Source organism: Gymnodraco acuticeps, unplaced genomic scaffold, assembly GCF_902827175.1.
Source record: "Gymnodraco acuticeps unplaced genomic scaffold, fGymAcu1.1, whole genome shotgun sequence".
NCBI lineage: Eukaryota > Metazoa > Chordata > Actinopteri > Perciformes > Bathydraconidae > Gymnodraco > Gymnodraco acuticeps.
Genome location: NW_022990699.1, coordinates 2,793,137 through 2,817,863, shown reverse-complemented (window position 1 = coordinate 2,817,863; position 24,727 = coordinate 2,793,137). Strand labels below are relative to the sequence as shown.

At 40.5% G+C, this 24,727-nt stretch overlaps 6 protein-coding genes across 17 annotated transcripts in view; 5 read left to right on the top strand and 1 right to left on the bottom strand.

Annotated features, from left to right (window-relative positions):
• LOC117555816 (protocadherin gamma-C5-like) overlaps positions 1 to 24,727 on the top strand; it is a 248,914-nt gene that overhangs the window by 116,375 nt on the left and 107,812 nt on the right. The window contains exon 2 of one of the 8 annotated variants that reach the window (XM_034230836.1): positions 2,645 to 2,689. The exons of the other annotated variants lie outside the window; for them this stretch is intronic. Within the exon in view, the coding sequence (XP_034086727.1) occupies positions 2,645 to 2,653 (9 nt within the window). The 3' untranslated portion in view covers positions 2,654 to 2,689. Of the gene's footprint in view, positions 1 to 2,644; positions 2,690 to 24,727 lie in introns of those variants that run through there. 8 annotated transcript variants of the gene reach the window in all.
• On the top strand, positions 118 to 2,668 carry LOC117555840 (protocadherin beta-16-like). Its single transcript, XM_034230856.1, has one exon. The coding sequence runs from the start codon at positions 224 to 226 to the stop codon at positions 2,651 to 2,653; it is 2,430 nt and encodes an 809-aa protein (XP_034086747.1). The 5' UTR covers positions 118 to 223; the 3' UTR covers positions 2,654 to 2,668.
• On the top strand, positions 7,139 to 9,745 carry LOC117555839 (protocadherin beta-16-like). The gene has a single exon (XM_034230855.1). The coding sequence runs from the start codon at positions 7,316 to 7,318 to the stop codon at positions 9,743 to 9,745; it is 2,430 nt and encodes an 809-aa protein (XP_034086746.1). The 5' UTR covers positions 7,139 to 7,315.
• Positions 10,538 to 16,604, bottom strand: LOC117555849. Of its 5 annotated transcripts, none has more exons than XM_034230866.1 (6): positions 16,541 to 16,604; positions 15,587 to 15,620; positions 14,986 to 15,242; positions 14,582 to 14,737; positions 14,209 to 14,301; positions 10,538 to 11,300 (listed from the first exon to the last, which is right to left on the bottom strand). In XM_034230866.1, exons 3-6 carry the CDS (start codon positions 15,151 to 15,153, stop codon positions 11,004 to 11,006), a joined length of 714 nt encoding a protein of 237 aa, XP_034086757.1. In that variant the 5' UTR covers positions 15,154 to 15,242; positions 15,587 to 15,620; positions 16,541 to 16,604; the 3' UTR covers positions 10,538 to 11,003. The 5 variants fall into 5 exon arrangements, with proteins under 5 accessions (XP_034086757.1, XP_034086756.1, XP_034086755.1 ...); XM_034230865.1 differs by lacking the exon at positions 16,541 to 16,604 and adding an exon at positions 15,777 to 15,941; XM_034230864.1 differs by lacking the exon at positions 15,587 to 15,620 and having other exon boundaries at positions 16,541 to 16,594.
• Positions 18,235 to 21,243, top strand: LOC117555722 (protocadherin beta-16-like). The gene is made up of 2 exons (XM_034230689.1): positions 18,235 to 21,000; positions 21,235 to 21,243. The coding sequence occupies exons 1-2, from the start codon at positions 18,418 to 18,420 to the stop codon at positions 21,241 to 21,243; spliced, it is 2,592 nt and encodes an 863-aa protein (XP_034086580.1). The 5' UTR covers positions 18,235 to 18,417.
• Positions 21,297 to 24,154, top strand: LOC117555823 (protocadherin beta-16-like). The gene has a single exon (XM_034230841.1). The coding sequence runs from the start codon at positions 21,554 to 21,556 to the stop codon at positions 24,029 to 24,031; it is 2,478 nt and encodes an 825-aa protein (XP_034086732.1). The 5' UTR covers positions 21,297 to 21,553; the 3' UTR covers positions 24,032 to 24,154.

Below are 24,727 nucleotides of genomic sequence, written 5' to 3'. Positions count from 1 at the left end.
GTCACTGACTTACTGTCCAAATAAGCAGTGCAGTGGTCCACCCCTTTATCTCCATTCAGTGTTTTGCTGCTTAGAGAGAAGACAGTGTGTCCTGTGAGGATTTAAAGAGCAGCATTGTTGTCGTGGAATTCTTCTGCTGAAAACAGAATTACTATTAAATTCATGGATTTATTCATATCAGTTTTGCATTGAAAGGGATTTCGGCGTCTTTACCTCTGGATTTATGATGGCTTGTTTGTGGATACCCGCGCGCAGAGGCCGATGGCAAGCACTGTTTGTGACTCTTTGTCTGTTCGAGCTGAGCTCAGTAGCTGGACAGGCTCGGTACTCCGTACCGGAGGAGCAGGCAGAAGGCTCTTTTGTTGGAAACATCGCTAGAGATTTAGGTTTGGATGTGACGAGGCTCATATCAGGTAAAGCTCGTATTATTACAAAAGGAAGCCGACAGTACGTTGATTTAAACCGAGATAAAGGCAGCCTTGTTATTAAAGAGCGGATCGACCGAGAAGAGCTGTGTGGAAAGACGACGCCCTGTAGCTTCAGTTTCGAGCTCATTTTAGAAAACCCGATCCAGCTTTACCGTGTAACAGTGGAGGTGATAGACATAAATGATAACAGTCCGTCGTTTCCAAAGGGGGAAATACATTTAAATATCGTTGAAAGTGTTACATCGGGGACTCGCTTCTCACTAGAGAGTGCAGACGACCCTGATGTTGGAATTAATGACATTCAAAAATACGTGCTAACACCTTCAGATCATTTCAAACTGGAAGTGCAGATCCAGCCTGATGGAGGAAAATTCATCGAAATGGTTTTACAAACCCCGTTGGACCGAGAGAAAGAGGAGACCCACAATCTCGTACTGATTGCTTCAGATGGAGGGGAGCCGCACAGATCAGGGACAGTGCGCATTCACATCACTGTGCTGGATGCTAACGATAATGCGCCAGTGTGCAGCCAGCCTGTTTATAAAGCAGAAGTCAAGGAAAACTCTCCTACAGGAACAGTGGTTACCTCTGTGAGTGCAACTGATGCAGATAAAGGAGTGTATGGTGAAGTTACATTTTCCATATCTCACGTTGCCAAAGAATCAAAACATATTTTTGAAGTAAATATTAAAACAGGAGAACTTAAAGTTGCAGGTAATCTGGATTTTGAAAAATCTAAGACCTTTCAATTAAACGTTAAGGCTAGTGATCACGGGGGACATTCAGATACGTGCAAAGTTATTATTCAAATAATTGACGAGAATGACAACATCCCTACAATTCAGCTGATGTCATTTTCTAACTCTATATCTGAGGATTCTCCTCCAGGTACAACTATAGCTGTTATGAATGTTGATGATGAAGACTCTGATGGTAACGGAGTTGTAAAATGCTCCATCAACTCTGACATACCTTTCAAAATTGAGTCTTCATTAACAGGATATTATACTATAGTAACTGAAGATTACTTAGACAGAGAAAATATTCCTGAGTATAATATCACCATCACCGTCTCTGACCAAGGCTCCCCGCCTCTGACCAGCAGTAAAAACATAAATGTAAAGATTTCTGATGTGAATGACAGCCCACCCAGATTTGAACAATCAGAATATATTAAGACTTTACCAGAGAATAACTCTCCAGGATTTTCTGTGTTCACTCTGAGTGCTAGTGATTCAGACTGGGGTCAAAACGCTCGAGTTTCTTACTTTCTGGAGGAGAAAGAGATTAATGGGGCAGCTGTGACTTCCTTAGTGTCGGTCAATTCAGAAAATGGTGTCATTCATGCAGTGAGGTCTTTTGATTATGAGCAGATCAAGTGGTTTGAATTTAACGTAACAGCTCGCGATGCTGGATCCCCTCCTCTGAGTTCAGTGGCCACAGTTAAAATACTGATCCAGGACCAGAACGACAACCCTCCTCAGGTCCTGTACCCAGTCCAGACTGGTGGCTCTCTGGTGGCTGAGATGGTGCCTCGTTCAGCAGATGTGGGCTATCTGGTCACTAAAGTGGTGGCTGTTGATGTGGACTCTGGACAGAATGCGTGGCTCTCCTATAAACTGCAGAAAGCCACAGACAGGGCGCTGTTTGAAGTGGGCTTACAGAATGGAGAAATAAGGACTATCCGCCAGGTGACTGATAAAGATGCTGTGAAACAAAGACTGTCTGTTATAGTGGAGGACAACGGGCAGCCCTCTCGTTCAGCTACAGTCATTGTTAACGTGGTGGTGGCTGACAGCTTCCCGGAAGTGCTGTCTGAGTTCACTGACTTTACACAGGACAAGGAGTACAATGACAACCTGACTTTTTACTTAGTGCTGGCTCTGGCTGTAGTGTCCTTCCTCTTCATCACGTGTTTAGTGGTTATTATATCAGTGAAGATCTACAGGTGGAGACAGTCTCGCATCATGTTTCACTCCAATCTCCCTGTGATTCCTTATTATCCTCCACGTTACTCAGACACTTTGGGGACAGGGACTCTCCAACACGTGTACAACTACGAGGTGTGCAGGACGACTGACTCCAGAAAGAGTGACTGTAAGTTCGGCGGAGCCGGTAGTCAGAACGTGCTGATAATGGACCCCAGTTCTACAGGGACGATGCAGCGGATACAGAGTGAAAAGAGCATCCTGGATGAACCAGACTCTCCTCTAGAGGTTAGTTAAATAAGTAAGCATATCTGCTGTGCTCTTGTATCTCTTTCTGTGCTTATTTGCAATATTTGGGAACTGAAGCACGCCATTTCGGTGTTTTCAGAACCATGGACAGCATCCCACCGCCTGAATACTGAATAAGTGATGGCTGTCATATTATTCCATATGCATCGTGTTTTGTCTTCAATTCCTTGTGTGTTTAAGTGAACAGAAAACTCCCTTAAAGCATCGATTGCTTAATCACTTTTTTTCATTTATACAGACCTTGCTAATAGCACATAATGTTATAGCTTTCGGTAGAAAAACCTAGTTTATGTAGTTTTAAACACCTCAAGTTCATGTCAAAGGTTCCCTCTATTATATTATAGTTATATTGTATAACATTTCATTTACAATATTGGTAATTGGGTATGTCGTTATCTGCACTTATATTAGAGTCAGTAGTATAGCTTTGGAGAAGTATTGTTCTCAGTATTTGATTGGCTGGCTGTTTTTTTTAAGATATTTAAATACATTTTCGTTCATATTGAGCAGACGGAACACGTTTTTTTATTGAAGGCTTGTTGTACACATGTTCTCATAATTTACATCAATAAATATATATTTTTATAAAAATCAGTGACATCATTATTCTCACATGGTACTTGCATTACTTGTATCTGCATGAAAGGACTTGTGCTTGCCAGCAATGTTGGCTGTTTTACACTTCAATAATTTCAGTACCTTCGACAGCGACTTTTCTGGACTCAGAATTTCCCCCTCCATTAATTTATTTGACATAAATTGATTATGTAAGTAGTCATTCCAATCAATTGTATTTGTATTTATTTTGGTTTCAGATGCAGTTTAAATTTTCTTGAACATAGTTCTATTTCTAAAGATTCAAACAAATGAGAGAAATCATGGCCATAAACACGTTTTATGTGACCATTTATTTTACTAATTGTTACCTTATTCAAGTCAACGTGTCAGACGTGTAATTAGCTAAAGCGTTGTTGTTTATTGATATCAGACAATGATACTACAGATTATTCAATTATTAATTAAATATTTCGTTTTGTTATTGCATTCACTTGGATAGTAGGCTACTGTATCATGTCTGTATCATCTTTTGTTTCATTTGTATTTTCTTTGGTTTTACACGCTCGAAAAAAATAAATAAACTAAACTAAACTAAACTAAAACATTTCCATTAAGTCTGCTGGGCAGATTGGTTGATGTTGGTTTGTTGCAGTTTTCCATGGTGGACTCTTAGGGCCGCTGTTGACCAGAGTGTGCACGGCTGAGAGTATGTCTGTAGCAGCACCTCCCATGTAACATCATCATAAAGAAGAGAGAACACGACGGCAAGACAACTGACTCGGGATGTGTTGAATATCAAAAAACTCACGACGATATTTGAGACGTATCTATTTACTCTGTGGATTGTATAGCTGTGAAATTGTCGTTTGACACTGAAATGGATTGTATTTTGTTGGATATTTAACTGGACTGTGGGATTTTGCTGCAAAAATACAAGGATTGAACAATGAAACGACAAGCGCTGTTGTTCATCTCCCTCCTTTCGCTCGGCTCGGTTATCGGGCAGGTGAGCTACACAATACCGGAGGAAATGGCAAAAGGCTCTTTAGTAGGCAACATAGTAAAAGATTTAGGTTTGGAAAGCACACGTTTGACTTCTGGTAAAGCTCGAATTTATACCCGAGACAGCGACGAGTACATCGAGCTGAACAGAGAAAGAGGAGTCCTCCTCGTCAAACAGAGAATAGACAGAGAGGCTCTCTGCAGACAGACGACGCCTTGTGCTTTACATTTTCAGATTATTTTGGACAATCCTATGGAGTTTTACAGTGTGACAGTCCAGATTACAGATGTCAATGATAATACACCAACCTTTGAAAAAAGCGAAAAGAAATTCAAAATTAGCGAGTCAGCAATCACCGGAGCAAAATTTGTGCTGGAAAGAGCTGTTGATCTTGATGTTGGACTTAATGATCTTCAAAGATACGAATTAAAACCAACTGATCATTTTGCTCTGAAACTCTACAATAACGCAGATGGGAATAAAAACGTTGAGATGGTGCTACAGAAGCCTTTAGACAGAGAGAAACAAGAGCAGATATCTCTTGTGTTAACGGCTGTAGATGGAGGAGAGCCGCAGATGTCCGGAACAATGCTGATTGTTATTACAGTTTTAGACGTCAATGATAATGCCCCCGTTTTTACACAGCCCACATACAAGTCTGCAGTTACGGAAAACTCACCTAAAGGCACAGTTGTTGCCACTGTCACAGCTTCAGATGCAGATCACGGTGCTAATTGTAAAATAACATATTCAATCACAAATACATTAGACGATGTCAGGAAAATATTTGAGGTAAATGAACAAAACGGTGAAGTTTTATTAATTGGAAATATTGACTTTGAAGATTCACGGAACTATCAAATAAATCTGCTTGCTAGTGACGAGGGAGGACTCACAGATTCGTGCAAATTATTTGTTGATGTACAAGACATGAATGACAACGAGCCTGAAATTAACATAATGTCGAAGTCAAATGTGATATCAGAGGATGCCGAACTCAATACAGTCGTTACAATGATAAATATTGAGGACATGGACTCCGGAGAAAACGGTAATGTGAAATGCTTAATTAACGAAAATATACCTTTCACTCTAAAGAAATCTACAAATAATTTCCATAGTTTAGTGACTGATAGTGATTTAGACAGAGAGACAGCTTCTCAGTATAATATAACAGTGACCTGCTCTGATGAGGGAGTGCCCTCCCTCTCCAGCAGCGTCACTCTCACCTTACAGATCTCTGATGTGAATGATAACGCTCCTGTCTTTGAGAGCAGCTCATATGAGGCCTACATTGTAGAAAACAACACACCAGGCCTCTCTATATACACAGTGAGAGCCAGAGACACTGACTGGAACCAGAATGCCCGTGTTTCTTACATCCTGGAGGACTCCTCTGTTAACGGAGTGCCAGTCTCCTCATATGTGTCCATTAGTGCTGATGGTGGAGTCATCAATGCAGTGCGCTCTTTTGACTACGAGCAGATCAAAGACTTCCACTTCCGGGTCAAAGCTCAGGATGGAGGCTCTCCTCCACTGAGTAGCAATGTGACTGTGAAAATACTGATCCAGGACCAGAACGACAACCCTCCTCAGGTGCTGTACCCAGTCCAGACTGGTGGCTCTCTGGTGGCTGAGATGGTGCCTCGTTCAGCAGATGTGGGCTATCTGGTCACTAAAGTGGTGGCTGTTGATGTGGACTCTGGACAGAATGCCTGGCTCTCCTATAAACTGCAGAAAGCCACAGACAGGGCGCTGTTTGAAGTGGGCTTACAGAATGGAGAAATAAGGACTATCCGCCAGGTGACTGATAAAGATGCTGTGAAACAAAGACTGTCTGTTATAGTGGAGGACAACGGGCAGCCCTCTCGTTCAGCTACAGTCATTGTTAACGTGGTGGTGGCTGACAGCTTCCCGGAAGTGCTGTCTGAGTTCACTGACTTTACACAGGACAAGGAGTACAATGACAACCTGACTTTTTACTTAGTGCTGGCTCTGGCTGTAGTGTCCTTCCTCTTCATCACGTGTTTAGTGGTTATTATATCAGTGAAGATCTACAGGTGGAGACAGTCTCGCATCATGTTTCACTCCAATCTCCCTGTGATTCCTTATTATCCTCCACGTTACTCAGACACTTTGGGGACAGGGACTCTCCAACACGTGTACAACTACGAGGTGTGCAGGACGACTGACTCCAGAAAGAGTGACTGTAAGTCCGGCGGAGCCGGTAGTCAGAACGTGCTGATAATGGACCCCAGTTCTACAGGGACGATGCAGCGGATGCAGAGTGAAAAGAGCATCCTGGATGAACCTGACTCTCCTCTAGAGGTGAGGTGCAATTTGCAAAGTATTTACTTCTTGAATATTGTTTCTTCGGATGAATAGTATTTGGTTACAGTTTATTTCTGAGAACAAGTGCAAGCGGTCAGTTTCATCACCATATGATGGACAGCTCCTCTTTTAGTGAAAAAGCTTTCTGTTCCGAAGACCTTCAACTTCCTTAAATGTCACCTTTTATTCGAATCAATTGCCTATTATAATAACAATAATAATAATAATAACAACAACAACAACAACAACAACAATAATAATAATAATAATACAAATAATAATAATAACAGCAACATTGGGAACGTCTCTCAGCATTTCCAAAAATAAATTGCCCTTACCAGTTAGGTTGTTGGAATTATCATTTGTTGTGTTGTTGTTATTAATATGTTTGTGTTATTGAGGTCTAAAGTCAGAAGCCATCCCATTATACATCGATATGCATCCAAAAGCTTGTATTATAATATTAAAACTGTTCATAATATTTAAACCACCACAAACATTACCGTGGACGGGCTCTGAGCGCCGCTGTTGACACGTCACTGACTTACTGTCCAAATAAGCAGTGCAGTGGTCCACCCCTTTATCTCCATTCAGTGTTTTGCTGCTTAGAGAGAAGACAGTGTGTCCTGTGAGGATTTAAAGAGCAGCATTGTTGTCGTGGACTTCTTCTGCTGAAAACAGAGTTACTATTCAATTCATGGATTTATTCATATCAGTTTTGCATTGAAAGGGATTTCGGCGTCTTTACCTCTGGATTTATGATGGCGTGTTTGTGGATACCCGCGCGCAGAGGCCGATGGCAAGCACTGTTTGTGACTCTTTGTCTTTTCGAGCTGAGCTCAGTAGCTGGACAGGCTCGGTACTCCGTACCGGAGGAGCAGGCAGAAGGCTCTTTTGTTGGAAACATCGCTAGAGATTTAGGTTTGGATGTGACGAGGCTCATATCAGGTAAAGCTCGTATTATTACAAAAGGAAGCCGACAGTACGTTGATTTAAACCGAGATAAAGGCAGCCTTGTTATTAAAGAGCGGATCGACCGAGAAGAGCTGTGTGGAAAGACGACGCCCTGTAGCTTCAGTTTCGAGCTCATTTTAGAAAACCCGATCCAGCTTTACCGTGTAACAGTGGAGGTGATAGACATAAATGATAACAGTCCGTCGTTTCCAAAGGGGGAAATACATTTAAATATCGTTGAAAGTGTTACATCGGGGACTCGCTTCTCACTAGAGAGTGCAGACGACCCTGATGTTGGAATTAATGACATTCAAAAATACGTGCTAAAACCTTCAGATAATTTCAAATTGGAAGTGCAGATCCAGCCTGATGGAGGAAAATTCATCGAAATGGTTTTACAAACCCCGTTAGACCGGGAGAAAGAGGAGACTCACGATCTCGTGCTGGTTGCTTCAGATGGAGGGGAGCCGCACAGATCAGGGACAGTGCGCATTCACATCACTGTGCTGGATGCTAACGATAATGCGCCAGTGTGCAGCCAGCCTGTTTATAAAGCAGAAGTCAAGGAAAACTCTCCTACAGGAACAGTGGTTACCTCTGTGAGTGCAATTGATGCAGATAAAGGAGTCAATGGTGAAGTATCTTATTCCATAGCTAATGTTGCCAGAGAGGTGAAAAATATTTTTGAAGTAAACGTCAAAACTGGAGAAATTAAAGTTGCAGGTAATCTGGATTTTGAAAAATCCAAGAGCTTTCAATTAAACGTTAAGGCTAGTGATCACGGGGGACATTCAGATACGTGCAAAGTTGTTATTCAAATAATTGACGAGAATGACAACATCCCTACAATTCAGCTGATGTCATTTTCTAACTCTATATCTGAGGATTCTCCTCCAGGTACAACTATAGCTGTTATGAATGTTGATGATGAAGACTCTGATGGTAACGGTGTTGTAAAATGCTCCATCAACTCTGACATACCTTTCAAAATGGAGTCCTCATTAACAGGATATTACACTATAGTAACTGAAGATTACTTAGACAGAGAAAGTATTCCTGAGTACAATATCACCATCACGGTCTCTGACCAAGGCTCCCCGCCTCTGACCAGCAGTAAAAACATAAATGTAAAAGTTTCTGATGTGAATGACAGCCCACCCAGATTTGGCCAATCAGAATATATTAAGAATATACCAGAGAATAACTCTCCGGGGTTTTCTGTGTTCACTCTGAGTGCTAGTGATTCAGACTGGGGTCAAAACTCTCAAGTTTCTTACTTTCTGGAGGAGAAAGAGATTAATGGGGCAGCTGTGACTTCCTTAGTGTCAGTCAATTCAGAAAATGGTGTCATTCATGCAGTGAGGTCTTTTGATTATGAGCAGATCAAGTGGTTTGAATTTAACGTAACTGCTCGCGATGCTGGATCCCCTCCTCTGAGTTCAGTGGCCACAGTTAAAATACTGATCCAGGACCAGAACGACAACCCTCCTCAGGTCCTGTACCCAGTCCAGACTGGTGGCTCTCTGGTGGCTGAGATGGTGCCTCGTTCAGCAGATGTGGGCTATCTGGTCACTAAAGTGGTGGCTGTTGATGTGGACTCTGGACAGAATGCCTGGCTCTCCTATAAACTGCAGAAAGCCACAGACAGGGCGCTGTTTGAAGTGGGCTTACAGAATGGAGAAATAAGGACTATCCGCCAGGTGACTGATAAAGATGCTGTGAAACAAAGACTGACTGTTATAGTGGAGGACAACGGGCAGCCCTCTCGTTCAGCTACAGTCATTGTTAACGTGGTGGTGGCTGACAGCTTCCCGGAAGTGCTGTCTGAGTTCACTGACTTTACACAGGACAAGGAGTACAATGACAACCTGACTTTTTACTTAGTGCTGGCTCTGGCTGTAGTGTCCTTCCTCTTCATCACGTGTTTAGTGGTTATTATATCAGTGAAGATCTACAGGTGGAGACAGTCTCGCATCATGTGTCACTCCAATCTCCCTGTGATTCCTTATTATCCTCCACGTTACTCAGACACTTTGGGGACAGGGACTCTCCAACACGTGTACAACTACGAGGTGTGCAGGACGACTGACTCCAGAAAGAGTGACTGTAAGTTCGGCGGAGCAGGTAGTCAGAACGTGCTGATAATGGACCCCAGTTCTACAGGGACGATGCAGCGGATACAGAGTGAAAAGAGCATCCTGGATGAACCAGACTCTCCTCTAGAGGTTAGTTAAATAAGTAAGCATATCATCTGTGCTCTTGTATCTCTTTCTGTGCTTAGTTGCAATATTTGGGAACTGAAGCACACCATTTCGCTGTTTTCAGAACCATGGACAGCATCCCACCGCCTGAATACTGACCAGGTTGGATAGGCTGTCATATTATTCCACATGCACCGTATTTTGTCTTCAATTCCTTGTGTGTTTAAGTGAACAGAAAACTCCCTTGAAGCTTCGAGTGCTTAATCACTTTTTTTCATTTATACAGACCTTGCTAATAGCACATAATGTTATAGCTTTCGGTAGAAAAACCTACACTGAAAGAAACGACTTGTAGGATTTACTTGATTAAATCTTAGCAAGTATTTGCGCTTACTTTTTTAAAGTATATTTTACTGCTGTAATAAGATGTACTTATCACCAAATGTAACATTTGTGAAAATATTAAGTAAATCTTACTTAATAATGTAAGTTATACACGTTATATTTATTTGAACTAATTAAGTAAAGTCTAATTATTTTCTTCATGGACAGGAACATCACTGTTATCAAATTATTAAGTAAATATTATATATCTGTAATAGTTACTGTTATGAAGTAAATAAGTAGATTTTATTATATTTTTTCTCTTTAAAATGTTGAATTACTCATTTGTTTCAAGTTATATTACTCACTTTAATTATGTAATTGTTACTCATTACTTGAAAAATGTTACCTAATAAATGTAATAATCTATGCATTTAATATACATTGAGCACAAATCACGCAACTAAAATACAATACAATTCAACTTTATGTTGTCAACAATTCAATCGCTATTAACCGACAACATTAACATTATAATAACTGGATGCAACATTAACATTATAATAACTGGATGCAACATTAACATTATAATAACTGGATGCAACATTAACATTATAATAACATTAACTTATCAAAAAATCTATAAAATAAAAATATCACTGCCACAAGACAAATCTACTCCATCATAGATTTGGAGTGGTGCTTTTTAAACATTCAATACAAACGTTTCTTTACCTAAGGATGGGGAAAAAACAGAATATGAAAAGACGGCAACAACTGTAATCCATGTGAGAGAGAAAGAGAAAGAGGGAGAAACGTTTATACGGAGAAAGAAAAAAATGGCAGAGGGGGGGGACAGAGATTGATACAGCTCCCTGAAACTGAGCAATTGCAACATGGACAGTGGAAGGTACATATGAAGAAGTCAGTTGGGATGTACGATCCAAGATTGTTTTTTGCCATGTCTTTAAGACAGCAGGTTCACCTTCAAAGCTTGTACTTTTAGGGTCCGCTTAATCCAATCCAGTCTGAGAAAAAGTTTCTGGAACACCTCAAAAGTGTAGCGCAGTGTTGAGGGGTATGCCAGGTTTAAGGCATAAATCAGCCCCATAAGCAGCGTGCATGCCTCGGCAGTACTGCCGCATCCTGGCATCATCTCTCTGCCTTCAAGCAGGAGGGCTGCATCCACTGGATCCTCTCCATTGGCACCATGGACAACCAGGATCTTCAGGACGTGTTCAGTTGCATCACTGCGGCTGTCCTCCTGCATACAATTTACAAGAAACATGAAGTGAGAAACATAGAATGCTTGAATCATTCAAAGTGACTTCATGATCAGGGCAGAATGAACACATGTGCTAAAGACCATCATTAACTCTGAGACCCTAGGGCCCTAATCCGGGCCGGCCAATTGTACTGTCTTTCAGAGGCTCTAGAGGGCTCAGTTCTGAAGCTCGAGTAAAGATTAGTGCTGCACGATTCTTGCTCAAATGTGAATCACGATTTTCCTCCATAAGAATTGAGATCACGATTCTCACACGATTCTCATCGTTTCAATGAAAATATTTATTGCACTCTTACTTTTAGACGCCACGTGAGTACAATGAATTTAAACAGACAACATGTGTCTCTCTTGTAACAAAAACATAACTTTGTCTTTAGTCTGTAGTTGCTGAATACTGAACAAACATTACTACATTCAAAATGTGGCACCTGGAGCCAACTATTGTGGCTTTAAACAGACACCATCAACATCAAAGTGCTTGACTTAAATCCAAGTCTCAGTTTCTTGTAGCAAAAACATAGAGTAACTAAAATGAATTTGACAGCCAACTACTGTGGCTTTAAACAAAGTGCTTGACTTAAACTCAAGTCTCTCAAAACACAATACATACAGTAACTAAAATAAAGATATTGCTGCTGGCTGAGTGCTGAACATAAAAAATAGAATTGTTGCAGCTTTATAATAACAAAATGTAAACTTTGCAGTAGCACCTGTCCACAGTGGACACCCAACTACTGTACAACAACATCAACCTGTTTGTTACAGGGAGGAATGCACTTAAGTTACTCTAAATACCTCACCACAGTGCTGAATATAAAAACAAAACAGTCACAGCTTTAGAATAATAATATTAAAAAAAGCCTAGCCGGCTAGCACCCAGTTCAACTACTGCACTTAAAGGTTCTTGTACTGAAAAAAACATAAACTTAAACAAAGTGCTAGACTCCACTGAGTAGTAATGTCACTGAATCAAAAGGATTAACTTAAATACTGCAGTCAGTACTGAATATAAAAACGGAACAGAACATAAAGTTACAGCTTCAGAATAAATGTAAATAAAGCCTAGCTGCCTAGCTACTAGCACAGTCCATCTACTGCACTTTAAGATTCTTGGCTAAGAACACCAACATGTCGACATTCTGAGGTTTCAGGGAGGAACGCTGGCAAGTTACAATGTTCCCCCCTTTTTTTTTCATCGGTGTTGTTGTCATTGTCCTCGACCTCCTCGTCACTCATTTATGTCGTTCTTGTACTACTAGTCGCCCTCGTCACTCTTTGCTAATCAGTGCTAATGCTAACGCTTCTGTAAACATACTGCCGGCTCCTGCCCTCACGTGCTGCAGTCAGTGAGTGTTGCCAGGTATACTTATTATAAGCCACATTGGGCTTATCTTTCTGTAAAGTTGCTTGGTAGTAAGTAATAATGGTTGTTGCGGTTGTGAGCTTGTAGATAGGTTATTTTAAAATAGCCGACCCGACATATATAGGTTTAAAGTCATGTTCTTTTGCGCTTGTTTTCATAGACCTGGTTGCTTATTCCTTCCGCAAAAACTGGCAACCCTAGTGGCTGCAGCGTTAACACTGCATGAGAGGAGGAGAGACAGACAGAACACTACCATTTGCATGCGATCATGGTACTTTAATGTTAAATGTATAGAGTATATTTGCTTTACATCGTTTAAGTATGATTGACATTGCAAGTTGGTATTATTCAGAAGCAAAATAATTTAAAAAAATTAATTAAAAAATCAGCATGACGTCATAGGATCGCCGTCATTTAGAAATGAGATCGCATAGGTGTCTGAATCGAGATCACGATCTTTTTTCGATTAATCGTGCAGCACTAGTAAAGATGATATCATATGAAAACTAGGATCTGAGGAATCCATTGGTGCCTTGTCCAACCATGTCAGCTGGTCAGCAAAGAGGCTAAATAACGTTGCAAAGATAGGCAACATTTTGGTGAGGGGAAAATGACATGACCATATTCAAAGGGCTCATCCCGACCTTTAAGCTCAAGATATCTGAATGAAAAGGTGTTCTCTGGATACCCACGAGTCTCCTCTTTACACACACGGACACTTCATGCTGATCACATGCAGTTTGGGACAAAAAACGTGTTGTATTTGAATATGTTTGCATGCTGGGGTCTTGGAATTGCATGAATTGGATATGTGGATCCAATGAGCCCAATTATATTCATGTGTGATGATGTTAGGCGCCATAGGAGCCATTCCATTGGAGTGAAACCATTTTTTGAACATTGACTTCACAGTATAAAATGAGCTGTTGTGGGTTCTAGGATGGTCACAGCCATAAACTAGAGACGGAGGGCTTTCAGAGGATGTATGGCGTTCCTAGGTTTATTTACAAAAAGGGGGTTTCTGAGCAGTTTCCAGAACAGAAGTGTTCACCATCCAATCGCGGAAAAATGCAATTCTTGCAGACATTTTAAAATAATTCAGATTTTTTTATTCCAAATCACAGCATAATTATTCTATGTCTTGTTGTCCTAATGTGATACTTTGAAGGAATTTTTGACCATATTTGGCAATTTTCGAGTGGTTAATATGCTTACATTTAGCAGCAAATCTGTGTATTAAATGGTATCAACACAAACATTGCTGCAACAAGTTATGGGACGTAATAGAGCAGGATAGCATCTCTCAAATACTTGGACCAATTTTCTGAGCCGTAATACACTGAAAACATTACAATTGAATTAATTTAAATTAATAAACTATGTTTATAATAGATTTGTGACTAGAACAATTTGACCCGGCTTTCAGATGATGTAAACCACTTCTATATGACATAAACTGTTGAGCTGCTATCTCCCTCTAAAGACCTCCTGTTTTAACATTAAAATAAAAAAATCATGCTTTACCAGGCAATCTTCAAAAAGGTCCTGTTGTTTTTCGCCAAGGTAGAGTATGAGGCTGCGGATGACAGAGTCACGCCTCATGTCAATGCTTTGGTTCTGTGAAGAGATTAATATTGTGTCAATACTGAACTAATATTCATACACAATAAGCTTTCAAGGAAGAAAACAAGAGCATACATGTGCGAGGAGGAGTGATTTGAGCAAACTGAGCAAGAGCCATGGAAAGATGGCTCATGCAGGGGCATTTAAACAACCGAGTGTGAGGATGTGTGCTGTATATGTGTAAGCATTGGGCATTGGGTGATGTGTGTGTGAGGTCTGTCTGTCTGTCTTCCTTAAAAAAAATGTGATCATGCACAATTTTGAACAAGCATACCTGACTCAGTTTTTCCAGGAACGGCCTCAGCTTGGTCCCGAGGACTCCTCCCTTGGCCTTCATCAGGGCAATACGTTTTGGTGTGTAGTGGTCGAGTTTGTACATGAAGCTCTGCTCCAGCGAAATTGTAGTTATTCGCCCGAATTCCGCCTTTATCTGAAGTGACAAAGTAATCACAAGCACAACATGAGGAACTGGGCCAATAAGTCTGATACAAAATGAAGGCAGGGTCAATTCTGTATAGGGTGTTATAAATCGTGCAGATATTAATGGTGGAATGAATATATAGCTATTTATAGAATTTTAACTTTGAGAGAATAGTGTTTCAAGTTCATTTATGTTCATGTGTATCTATCTTTTTTTCATTTGTTCCTGTACAATGGAGCATGTATAGATTCACCTACCTCAGCTTCACAAAACAAAGCAGGCCATCTCTCTTTGAAGTCACCAGCAGCAGGACTACCAGTCACAACCTCGAGCCTTCGATAAGAGAACGTTTTGGTCATTTTTTCTTGAATCACCTTGTGGTTGTTTTTCTTCTTCACCTCGTTGAGAAGCTCCTCCCTCTCCATCTCCAAACTGTCGCTAGTTTCCCCACTTGGAAAAATTACATTAAACTCCTATTAGACTCCACTGGCTCACTGCTGTACTGCTCTGCTTCCTGTTGATAGACAGATATGTAAATAAGACGATGAACTTCGTGAATATAACATTTCCACTTAATTAGACGAAAACCTTCTTAATCGAAGAAAAAAAAAAAAAAATGGTGGAAACAGTATGTGTATATTTTACTAAAGTCAAAGTAGCAATACCACAGTGTATATTTATAACAGAGTATTTTTTACGAAGTAAAAGTCATGCATTCACAACCTTACTTAAGTAAAAATTCAAAAGTATTAGTATCAAAATAAACTTAAAGTAAAAAGTACTCATTATGCAGAATGGCTCATTTGACAATAATATGTATTATATCACTGGATTATAATTAGTGATGCACTCACTCACAGGTCTCAAACTGCAGAGAAAATACTTTCACTTACTGTAAAAAAAAAAAACAACAACAATATAATAAGACATTTTAAGCCGTGTGTGTGTTTACTGTGAATTAGCTTCATTTGGGTTTGCTTGGTCCGTGTACGCTTCGTTCATTTATTGATGGCAGAAATGAGAAAACAGCGGTAGCGCTGGGTCTAACCCTGTAACAGCAGCAACATAAGTTTGCTGGTCCGGCCGCCTGGCTCCGTCTCCCGGCGGTGGGGAGGAAGAGCCAAGGGTGCTAGTCGTTTTCTCGTGTCTGCCATTACGTTAATACATTAAACTACTTTCAAAACGCACAGGACAAGCCCTCTGGCCAACTCGACTTCTTCGTCCTCTCATGTTGGGGCAGACTGGCGCTACAGTGACTCACTATCGCCTCTCGAGTAAGAAGTGGTACTACAAAGCAGGACATGCCAGGGCTAGTCAGTTAGCATGCTAATTTCAGTAGCTATATATAACACAATAGATTGGCGTCTTTGACATAATGCAAGCACTGTAACCTCTCCGGTTTCTGTACATATTTTTTTGAATGTTTACAAAAATCCATTGTAACCATAACCTGAAGAGGATGACAAAAGCTAATTTTGGAAAACTGCGGCTAATGCTAACTCAGCTAACATTACTTTCCCTCTCCTCTGCTTTTGACAATGCTATTCCAACTGTTATGCCCTTAGTTTTATAGACGTGAAATACAACGTGGAACCTTCTTTAGATGCATGAGTGTTTTTTTTTTAATTATCTGGTAAATTACAGTTAAGGTTAGCTAGCTAACAGCACGTAACTTTATGTAAAACATAATCACTCAACTTTGTGAACTAATGCACAGAAACGTTAACATGGTTCAAGCAAACAAGAATCAGGCTATTATGCACAAAGACACATATATTATCATAAGTCTTAAACAGAGAGACAATAACTTACCAACACTTGTTTTTCCAGCCATGTAGCTCCTCCGACAGCCTTCAAAGTGCAAACCCAACTGAACCGTCGTCCAAAATCGCGGGTATCTTGTCTTGTCAAGACGCATGCGCGGATTCAAACAGCTACTATGGTTTTAGATATGTTTTAGATTAACATTTACTTAGTATTTTAAGGTTTATGAGCAGTGACTATAAATCATTTAAATAGTATGAGTAGGCCTACATATAATAAAACGTACTCCTCCTCCCACACTGTAAATGTATTACATGAATAAAAGGTGTATACATTTAAAATGTTACTTAAGAAATTCTAGTTCTTTGTGAATCTTGATATTACCATGTAAAAAGTACGACCGTTAATTAAATATATTTTACTACACCAAAAAGTCAGTTTTTTTTTAGTGTAGTTTATGTAGTTTTAAACACCTCAAGTTCATGTCAAATGTCCCCTCTATTATAGCCTATTATAGTTATATTGTATAACATTTATTCAAAAGTATAGCGTTATCTGCACTTATATTAGTCAGTATAGGCCTATAGCTTTGGAGATCGTTCTCAGTTGATTGACTGGCTATTTTTATTTTTAAGATATTAAAATTAATTTGTTTTCATATTGAGCAGACGAGCGCGTTTTTTATTGATGGCTTGTTATACACATGTCGTGGCTTCCTTCCTTGTCTTTCCATCAAGCCACTATACGCCTTAAACAGACAGTTCTAACTCGTTTTTTTCCTTTAAATTACTCACAGTTTGAAGTGTTGCTTGGCCTCCGATAGGGATGATGTTGCGATGTGTTTGCTCAAAATAAAATAACAAACTTTTGCACATGCAACAGATAAAATAGGCCTTTAAAATATTCAAAATAAATAGGCAAAACTCAAATAAAATAAGAAACTACTTAAGCATTATTTATTTGTTGATAATGCTTATATAACTTCATAATTTAAACGGTGTACGATTTGTACGTGAACGTGTACGGTTAAAAACTGTTCCTCGACGGCGTCTCTCTCTCAAGAGATATAGCCCATCACTGTGGCTTTTAGCACAGGCGCCGTGGGAAATGTAGTCCTTTATAGTGCGTTGACAACAGACGTCACAATTAGGTGGCATTTCTTATAAAATCAAAATACTGACTCTTAACACACATGTTCTCATAATAGCCTATACATCAATAAATATATTTTTATAAAAATAATTTACATCATTATTCTCACATGGTTGCATTACTTGTATCTGCATGAAAGGACTTGTGCTTGCAATGGCTGTTTTTAGACTTTAATAATTGCATTGCCCTGGACAGCGACTTTTTTGGTTTCAGATTTCCCCCCTCCATTCCTTTATTTGTACATTGTTTGATTATGTGAGTATTGATTTCAATCAAATCTATTTGTTTTATATTTACAATTGATTTCAGATGGCTTGTTTATGTTTTCTGGAACATATTGATAAAGAGTCAAACAAAAGAGAGATATCTTGACCATAAAACTGTTTTTATGTGGCCATTTATGTAAGTATTGTTACCTCATTTCAAATCAAACATTTCCAATAAGTCTGCTGGGCAGATTGGTTGATGTTGATTTGCTGCAGTTTTCCATGGTGGACTCTTAGGGCCGCTGTTGACCAGAGTGTGCACGGCTGAGAGTAGGTCTGCAGCACCTCCCATGTAACATCATCATAAAGAAGAGAGAACACGACGGCAAGACAACTGACTCGGGATGTGTTGAATATCAAAAAACTCACGACGATATTTGAGACTTTTCTATTTACTGTGTGGAGTATTTAGCTTTGAAATTGTCGTTCGACATCGGAGTGGATTAACATTGGTTGGACATTTACCCAGACTGTGGAATTTTGCTGAAAAAAACCAAGGATTGAACAATGAAAGGACAAGCGCGGTTGTTCATCTCCCTCCTTTCGCTCGGCTCGGTTATCGGGCAGGTGAGCTATACAATACCGGAGGAAATGGCAAAAGGCTCTTTAGTAGGCAACATAGTAAAAGATTTAGGTTTGGAAAGCACACGTTTGACTTCTGGTAAAGCTCGAATTTATACCCGAGACAGCGATGAGTACATTGAGCTGAACAGAGAAAGAGGAGTCCTCCTCGTCAAACAGAGAATAGACAGAGAGGCTCTCTGCAGACAGACGACGCCTTGTGCTTTACATTTTCAGATTATTTTGGAGAATCCTATGGAGTTTTACAGTGTGACAGTCCAGATTACAGATGTCAATGATAATGCACCCACCTTTGAAGAAAGGGAAATCCAATTCAAAATTAGCGAGTCAGCAATCACCGGAGCAAAATTTGTGCTGGAAAGAGCTGTTGATCTTGATGTTGGACTTAATGATCTTCAAAGATACGAATTAAAACCAACTGATAATTTTGCTCTGAAACTCTACAATAACGCAGATGGGAATAAACACGTCGAGATGGTGCTACAGAAGCCTTTAGATAGAGAGAAACAAGAGCAGATATTTCTTGTGTTAACGGCTGTAGACGGAGGAGAGCCGCAGCTGTCAGGAACAATGCTGATTGTTATTACAGTTTTAGACGCTAATGATAATGCCCCCGTTTTTACACAGCCCACATACAAGTCTGCAGTTACGGAAAACTCACCTAAAGGCACAGTTGTTGCCACTGTCACAGCTTCAGATGCAGATCACGGTTCTAATGGTAAAATAGCTTATTCAATTACAAATACGTTAGACGATGTCAGAATTTTTTTTAATATAAACAAAGAAACTGGAGATGTTACTTTAATTGGGAATATCGATTTTGAAGAATCGCGAGATTTTCAAATAAATATACGTGCTAGTGACGAGGGAGGACTCACCGATTCTTGTAAATTAGTTGTCGATGTGCAAGATGTAAATGACAATAAGCCAGAAATTAACATAATGTCGAAGTCAAATGTGATATCGGAGGATGCCAAACTCGACACAGTCGTTACAATGATAAATATTGACGACAAAGACACTGGAGAAAACGGAAAAGTGCAATGTTTTATAAACGAAAATATACCATTCACTTTAAAAACGACCACCAATGATTTTTATAGATTAGTTACAGATAGTGAGTTAGACAGAGAGAGATCCTATGAGTATAATATAACAGTGACCTGCTCTGATGAGGGTGTGCCCACCCTCTCCAGCAGCGTCACTCTCAGTTTACATATCTCTGATGTGAATGACAACGCGCCTGTCTTTGAGAGCAGCTCATATGAGGGCTACATTGTAGAAAACAACACACCAGGCCTCTCTGTATTCACAGTGAGAGCCAGAGACGCTGACTGGAACCAGAATGCCCGTGTTTCTTACATCCTGGAGGACTCCTCTGTTAACGGAGTGCCAGTCTCCTCTTATGTGTCCATTAGTGCTGATAGTGGAGTCATCCATGCAGTGCGCTCTTTTGACTATGAGCAGATCAAAGACTTCCACTTCCGGATCAAAGCTCAGGATGGAGGCTCTCCTCCACTCAGTAGCAACGTGACTGTGAAAATACTGATCCAGGACCAGAACGACAACCCTCCTCAGGTCCTGTACCCAGTCCAGACTGGTGGCTCTCTGGTGGCTGAGATGGTGCCTCGTTCAGCAGATGTGGGCTATCTGGTCACTAAAGTGGTGGCTGTTGATGTGGACTCTGGACAGAATGCCTGGCTCTCCTATAAACTGCAGAAAGCCACAGACAGGGCGCTGTTTGAAGTGGGCTTACAGAATGGAGAAATAAGGACTATCCGCCAGGTGACTGATAAAGATGCTGTGAAACAAAGACTGTCTGTTATAGTGGAGGACAACGGGCAGCCCTCTCGTTCAGCTACAGTCATTGTTAACGTGGTGGTGGCTGACAGCTTCCCGGAAGTGCTGTCTGAGTTCACTGACTTTACACAGGACAAGGAGTACAATGACAACCTGACTTTTTACTTAGTGCTGGCTCTGGCTGTAGTGTCCTTCCTCTTCATCACGTGTTTAGTGGTTATTATATCAGTGAAGATCTACAGGTGGAGACAGTCTCGCATCATGTTTCACTCCAATCTCCCTGTGATTCCTTATTATCCTCCACGTTACTCAGACACTTTGGGGACAGGGACTCTCCAACACGTGTACAACTACGAGGTGTGCAGGACGACTGACTCCAGAAAGAGTGACTGTAAGTTTGGCGGAGCCGGTAGCCAGAACGTGCTGATAATGGACCCCAGTTCTACAGGGACGATGCAGCGGATACAGAGTGAAAAGAGCATCCTGGATGAACCTGACTCTCCTCTAGAGGTTAGAAATGGTACCATAATAATTCCCCTTTTAAGAACTTCACAATCATTGTATTGCATGCATTGCATTTACTTGATTGCTCTCTGTAGCATCTCAAAAGAGAAAGTTAAGTTATTATTATTATTATTATTATTATTGTTATTATTATTATCATTAGAAATTAAGTTATTACCACATGTTTACTCAGCACCATGGACAGTGAGACTTAAGACTGACAACAGTAAAGTACCCATGTGCTGCTTTTTCGTTTCGTCTTGCTGCATACCTCCTATTCCTGAAGACTATTCTTCAAACACACTAATTAGATCATTTTTCGTTTAGATATGTGACAATATCACTTCAGGACATCATTACCAAACAATATTGGAAAATATCATTATGCCAAGTAAATGGACAGGTTATTTTCTGATTTTACATTCTCTTGATCATCAGTGTAACTGAATTTGTTTCATATATCTTGTTGTAATTTGCATTTTCAACTCAGAGGGTCGCTATTGGCAAGCGTGTTGTGAATTAGAGCTTACATTTTTCTGTCTGTCCTGCCCATTCGTGTACGGGAGTCATAACCGGAGAAAGACGGAGCAAACAGTCTGCGCTTATATTGAGCCCTGAGAGGATTTACATCTCTGGATGCTTTGTTTTTCCTCCTGAAGTTGGAGTGTGGACGGTTTTTCTTGATTTCTACTTTGGCATTGAATGAAATTGGAATATATTTGTTCTAACGGTGCAGGAAACGATTCCGGGCAGAACAATGAGACGGCAAGTACTGTTGTTTCTCTCGCTGCAATGCCTCAGCTACGTGATCGGGCAGGTCAGTTATTCCATCCCCGAAGAAATGTCGAAAGGCTCTGTTGTTGGTAACATCGCTCAGGATTTAGGTTTAGATCTTAAAAGGCTGAAATCAGGTAAAGCTCGTGTCAATACAGGAGGCAGCGTAGAATACATCGGGCTGAAGAAAGAAAGGGGAGTCCTTCTCATTCAGGAGAGAATAGACAGAGAGGCTTTGTGCGGAGAGACGACGCCTTGTGCTTTACATTTCCAGTTAATTCTGGAAAATCCAATGGAAATGTTTCGTGTAACAGTGGAGATCACCGACATAAATGATAATACACCCAGTTTTACAAACGCAGAAAAACGATTTGAAATTAGCGAGTCTGCTGTCATAGGATCGAAATTCATTTTGGAAAAAGCAATTGATTCCGATATCGGGATGAATGGCTTACAGCGATACTCACTTACTCCTACTGATAACTTCATATTAAAACTACAAAATCAAGCAGACGGTAGTAAGAAAGTCGAGATAGTTCTACAGAAGCCTCTAGACAGAGAAAAGCAGGAATACATTTCACTTTTGTTAACCGCTATAGATGGAGGAGAGCCGCAGATGTCAGGGACAATGCAGATATTTGTAAATGTATTAGATGTGAATGACAACGCACCTACATTCAATAAGCCGCTGTATAGAGCAAAAATACAAGAACATTCTCCCAAAGGCACCAGCGTAACGACTGTTAGTGCTTCAGATAAAGACATTGGTGTGAATGGAGAAATATCATATCTTATATCCACCAGCAAACGTGTTTTATCTGAACTTTTTAAGATAAATATAAAAACCGGGGAAATTATCCTTATCGGTGACTTAGATTATGAAAAGGCGAAGATGTATCAAATGGATATTGAAGTTGTAGACAGCGGAGGACTCTCTGATTCCACTAAAGTTGTTGTAGATGTTATTGATATAAATGATAATAGTCCTTACATTAACGTGCTTTCCAAATCCGAGACTGTGTTAGAGGACTCACCTCCTAATACTGTTATAGCTATGTTAAGTGTAAATGATCCAGATTCAGAGAATAATGGAGAGGTAGAGTGTAATATAGATGCTAACATTCCCTTCAAAATACAATCTACATTAAATGGATTTTATACTTTAGTCACAGAGGTCGCTTTAGACAGAGAGATAGCTTCTCAGTATAATATAACAGTGACCTGCTCTGATGAGGGAGTGCCCTCCCTCTCCAGCAGCGTCACTCTCACCTTACAGGTCTCTGATGTGAATGATAACGCTCCTGTCTTTGAGAGCAGCTCATATGAGGCCTACATTGTAGAAAACAACACACCAGGCCTCTCTGTATTCACAGTGAGAGCCAGAGACGCTGACTGGAACCAGAATGCCCGTGTTTCTTACATCCTGGAGGACTCCTCTGTTAACGGAGTGCCAGTCTCCTCATATGTGTCTGTTAGTGCTGATAGTGGAGTCATCCATGCAGTGCGCTCTTTTGACTACGAGCAGATCAAAGACTTCCACTTCCGGGTCAAAGCTCAGGATGGAGGCTCTCCTCCACTCAGTAGCAACGTGACAGTTAAAATACTGATCCAGGACCAGAACGACAACCCTCCTCAGGTCCTGTACCCAGTCCAGACTGGTGGCTCTCTGGTGGCTGAGATGGTGCCTCGTTCAGCAGATGTGGGCTATCTGGTCACTAAAGTGGTGGCTGTTGATGTGGACTCTGGACAGAATGCCTGGCTCTCCTATAAACTGCAGAAAGCCACAGACAGGGCGCTGTTTGAAGTGGGCTTACAGAATGGAGAAATAAGGACTATCCGCCAGGTGACTGATAAAGATGCTGTGAAACAAAGACTGTCTGTTATAGTGGAGGACAACGGGCAGCCCTCTCGTTCAGCTGCAGTCATTGTTAACGTGGTGGTGGCTGACAGCTTCCCGGAAGTGCTGTCTGAGTTCACTGACTTTACACAGGACAAGGAGTACAATGACAACCTGACTTTTTACTTAGTGCTGGCTCTGGCTGTAGTGTCCTTCCTCTTCATCACGTGTTTAGTGGTTATTATATCAGTGAAGATCTACAGGTGGAGACAGTCTCGCATCATGTTTCACTCCAATCTCCCTGTGATTCCATATTATCCTCCACGTTACTCAGACACTTTGGGGACAGGGACTCTCCAACACGTGTACAACTACGAGGTGTGCAGGACGACTGACTCCAGAAAGAGTGACTGTAAGTTCGGCACAGCCGGTAGTCAGAAAGTGCTGATGATGGACCCCAGTTCTACAGGGACGATGCAGCGGATACAGAGTGAAAAGAGCATCCTGGATGAACCAGACTCTCCTCTAGAGGTTAGAAACTGTACCTATCATAATAATTCCCCTTTTAAGAATTTCACAATCATTTTATTGCATGCATTGCATTTACTTGGTTGCTCTCAGTAGCATCTCAAAAGAGAAAGTTAATCAAAGCCTGAGAGATTAAGTTATTTACCACATTTGTACTCAGCACCATGGACAGTGAGACTTAACGCTGACAACAGAGTACCCATTTGCTGTTTTTTCGTTTCGCCTATGCTTCATACCTCCTATTCCTGAAGAATATTCTTCAAACACACTAATTTGATCATTTTTCGCTCAGATATGTGACAATATCACTTCAGGACGTAATTATAAAACAATATATATTGGAAAATATCATTATGCCAAGTAAATGGACAGGTTATTTTCTGATTTTACATTCTCTTGATCATCAGTGCAGTGGCGGCACCAGGGTATGGCTGGGGTATGCTACAGCCATACCAAGAAATGGCTTAGCCCCACCATGACAAATTATGTTAAAGTAAGCAAAATAAAGTCCGCCAACTCGCGCGGAGTAAATTGCACAGACAGCAGTTAATAAGATTGATTTCACTTGTCTAGAAATACCGAAGAATAGAAACGGTTTTGAAAACTTTTTTCAAGTATAGTCTTCTTAATAGAACATCTTTGATAATGTTGTCTTCTGGCCAATCAGAATCAAGATAACGGCGTGGTGTTGTTGAAGGAAGTCCCGACGGAGAATACTTTTGCTGTAACATGTCTATATACATCGATACAACATTACATGTTGAAATCAACACGTAATGAAATAAGACCCCA

Bases quoted from the DNA above. Each gene is read 5' to 3' on its own strand.
- LOC117555839 (XM_034230855.1), top strand. From the start codon at position 7,316: ATGATGGCGTGTTTGTGGATACCCGCGCGCAGAGGCCGATGGCAAGCA.
- LOC117555722 (XM_034230689.1), top strand. From the start codon at position 18,418: ATGAAAGGACAAGCGCGGTTGTTCATCTCCCTCCTTTCGCTCGGCTCG.
- LOC117555849 (XM_034230866.1), bottom strand. From the start codon at position 15,153: ATGGAGAGGGAGGAGCTTCTCAACGAGGTGAAGAAGAAAAACAACCAC. The intron at 14,738-14,985 runs GTAGGTGAATCT...TTGTCACTTCAG, and splicing joins CTTTGTTTTGTGAAGCTGAG to ATAAAGGCGGAATTCGGGCG. The intron at 11,301-14,208 runs GTAAAGCATGAT...AATTGTATGCAG, and splicing joins ACCTTTTTGAAGATTGCCTG to GAGGACAGCCGCAGTGATGC.
- LOC117555840 (XM_034230856.1), top strand. From the start codon at position 224: ATGATGGCTTGTTTGTGGATACCCGCGCGCAGAGGCCGATGGCAAGCA.
- LOC117555823 (XM_034230841.1), top strand. From the start codon at position 21,554: ATGAGACGGCAAGTACTGTTGTTTCTCTCGCTGCAATGCCTCAGCTAC.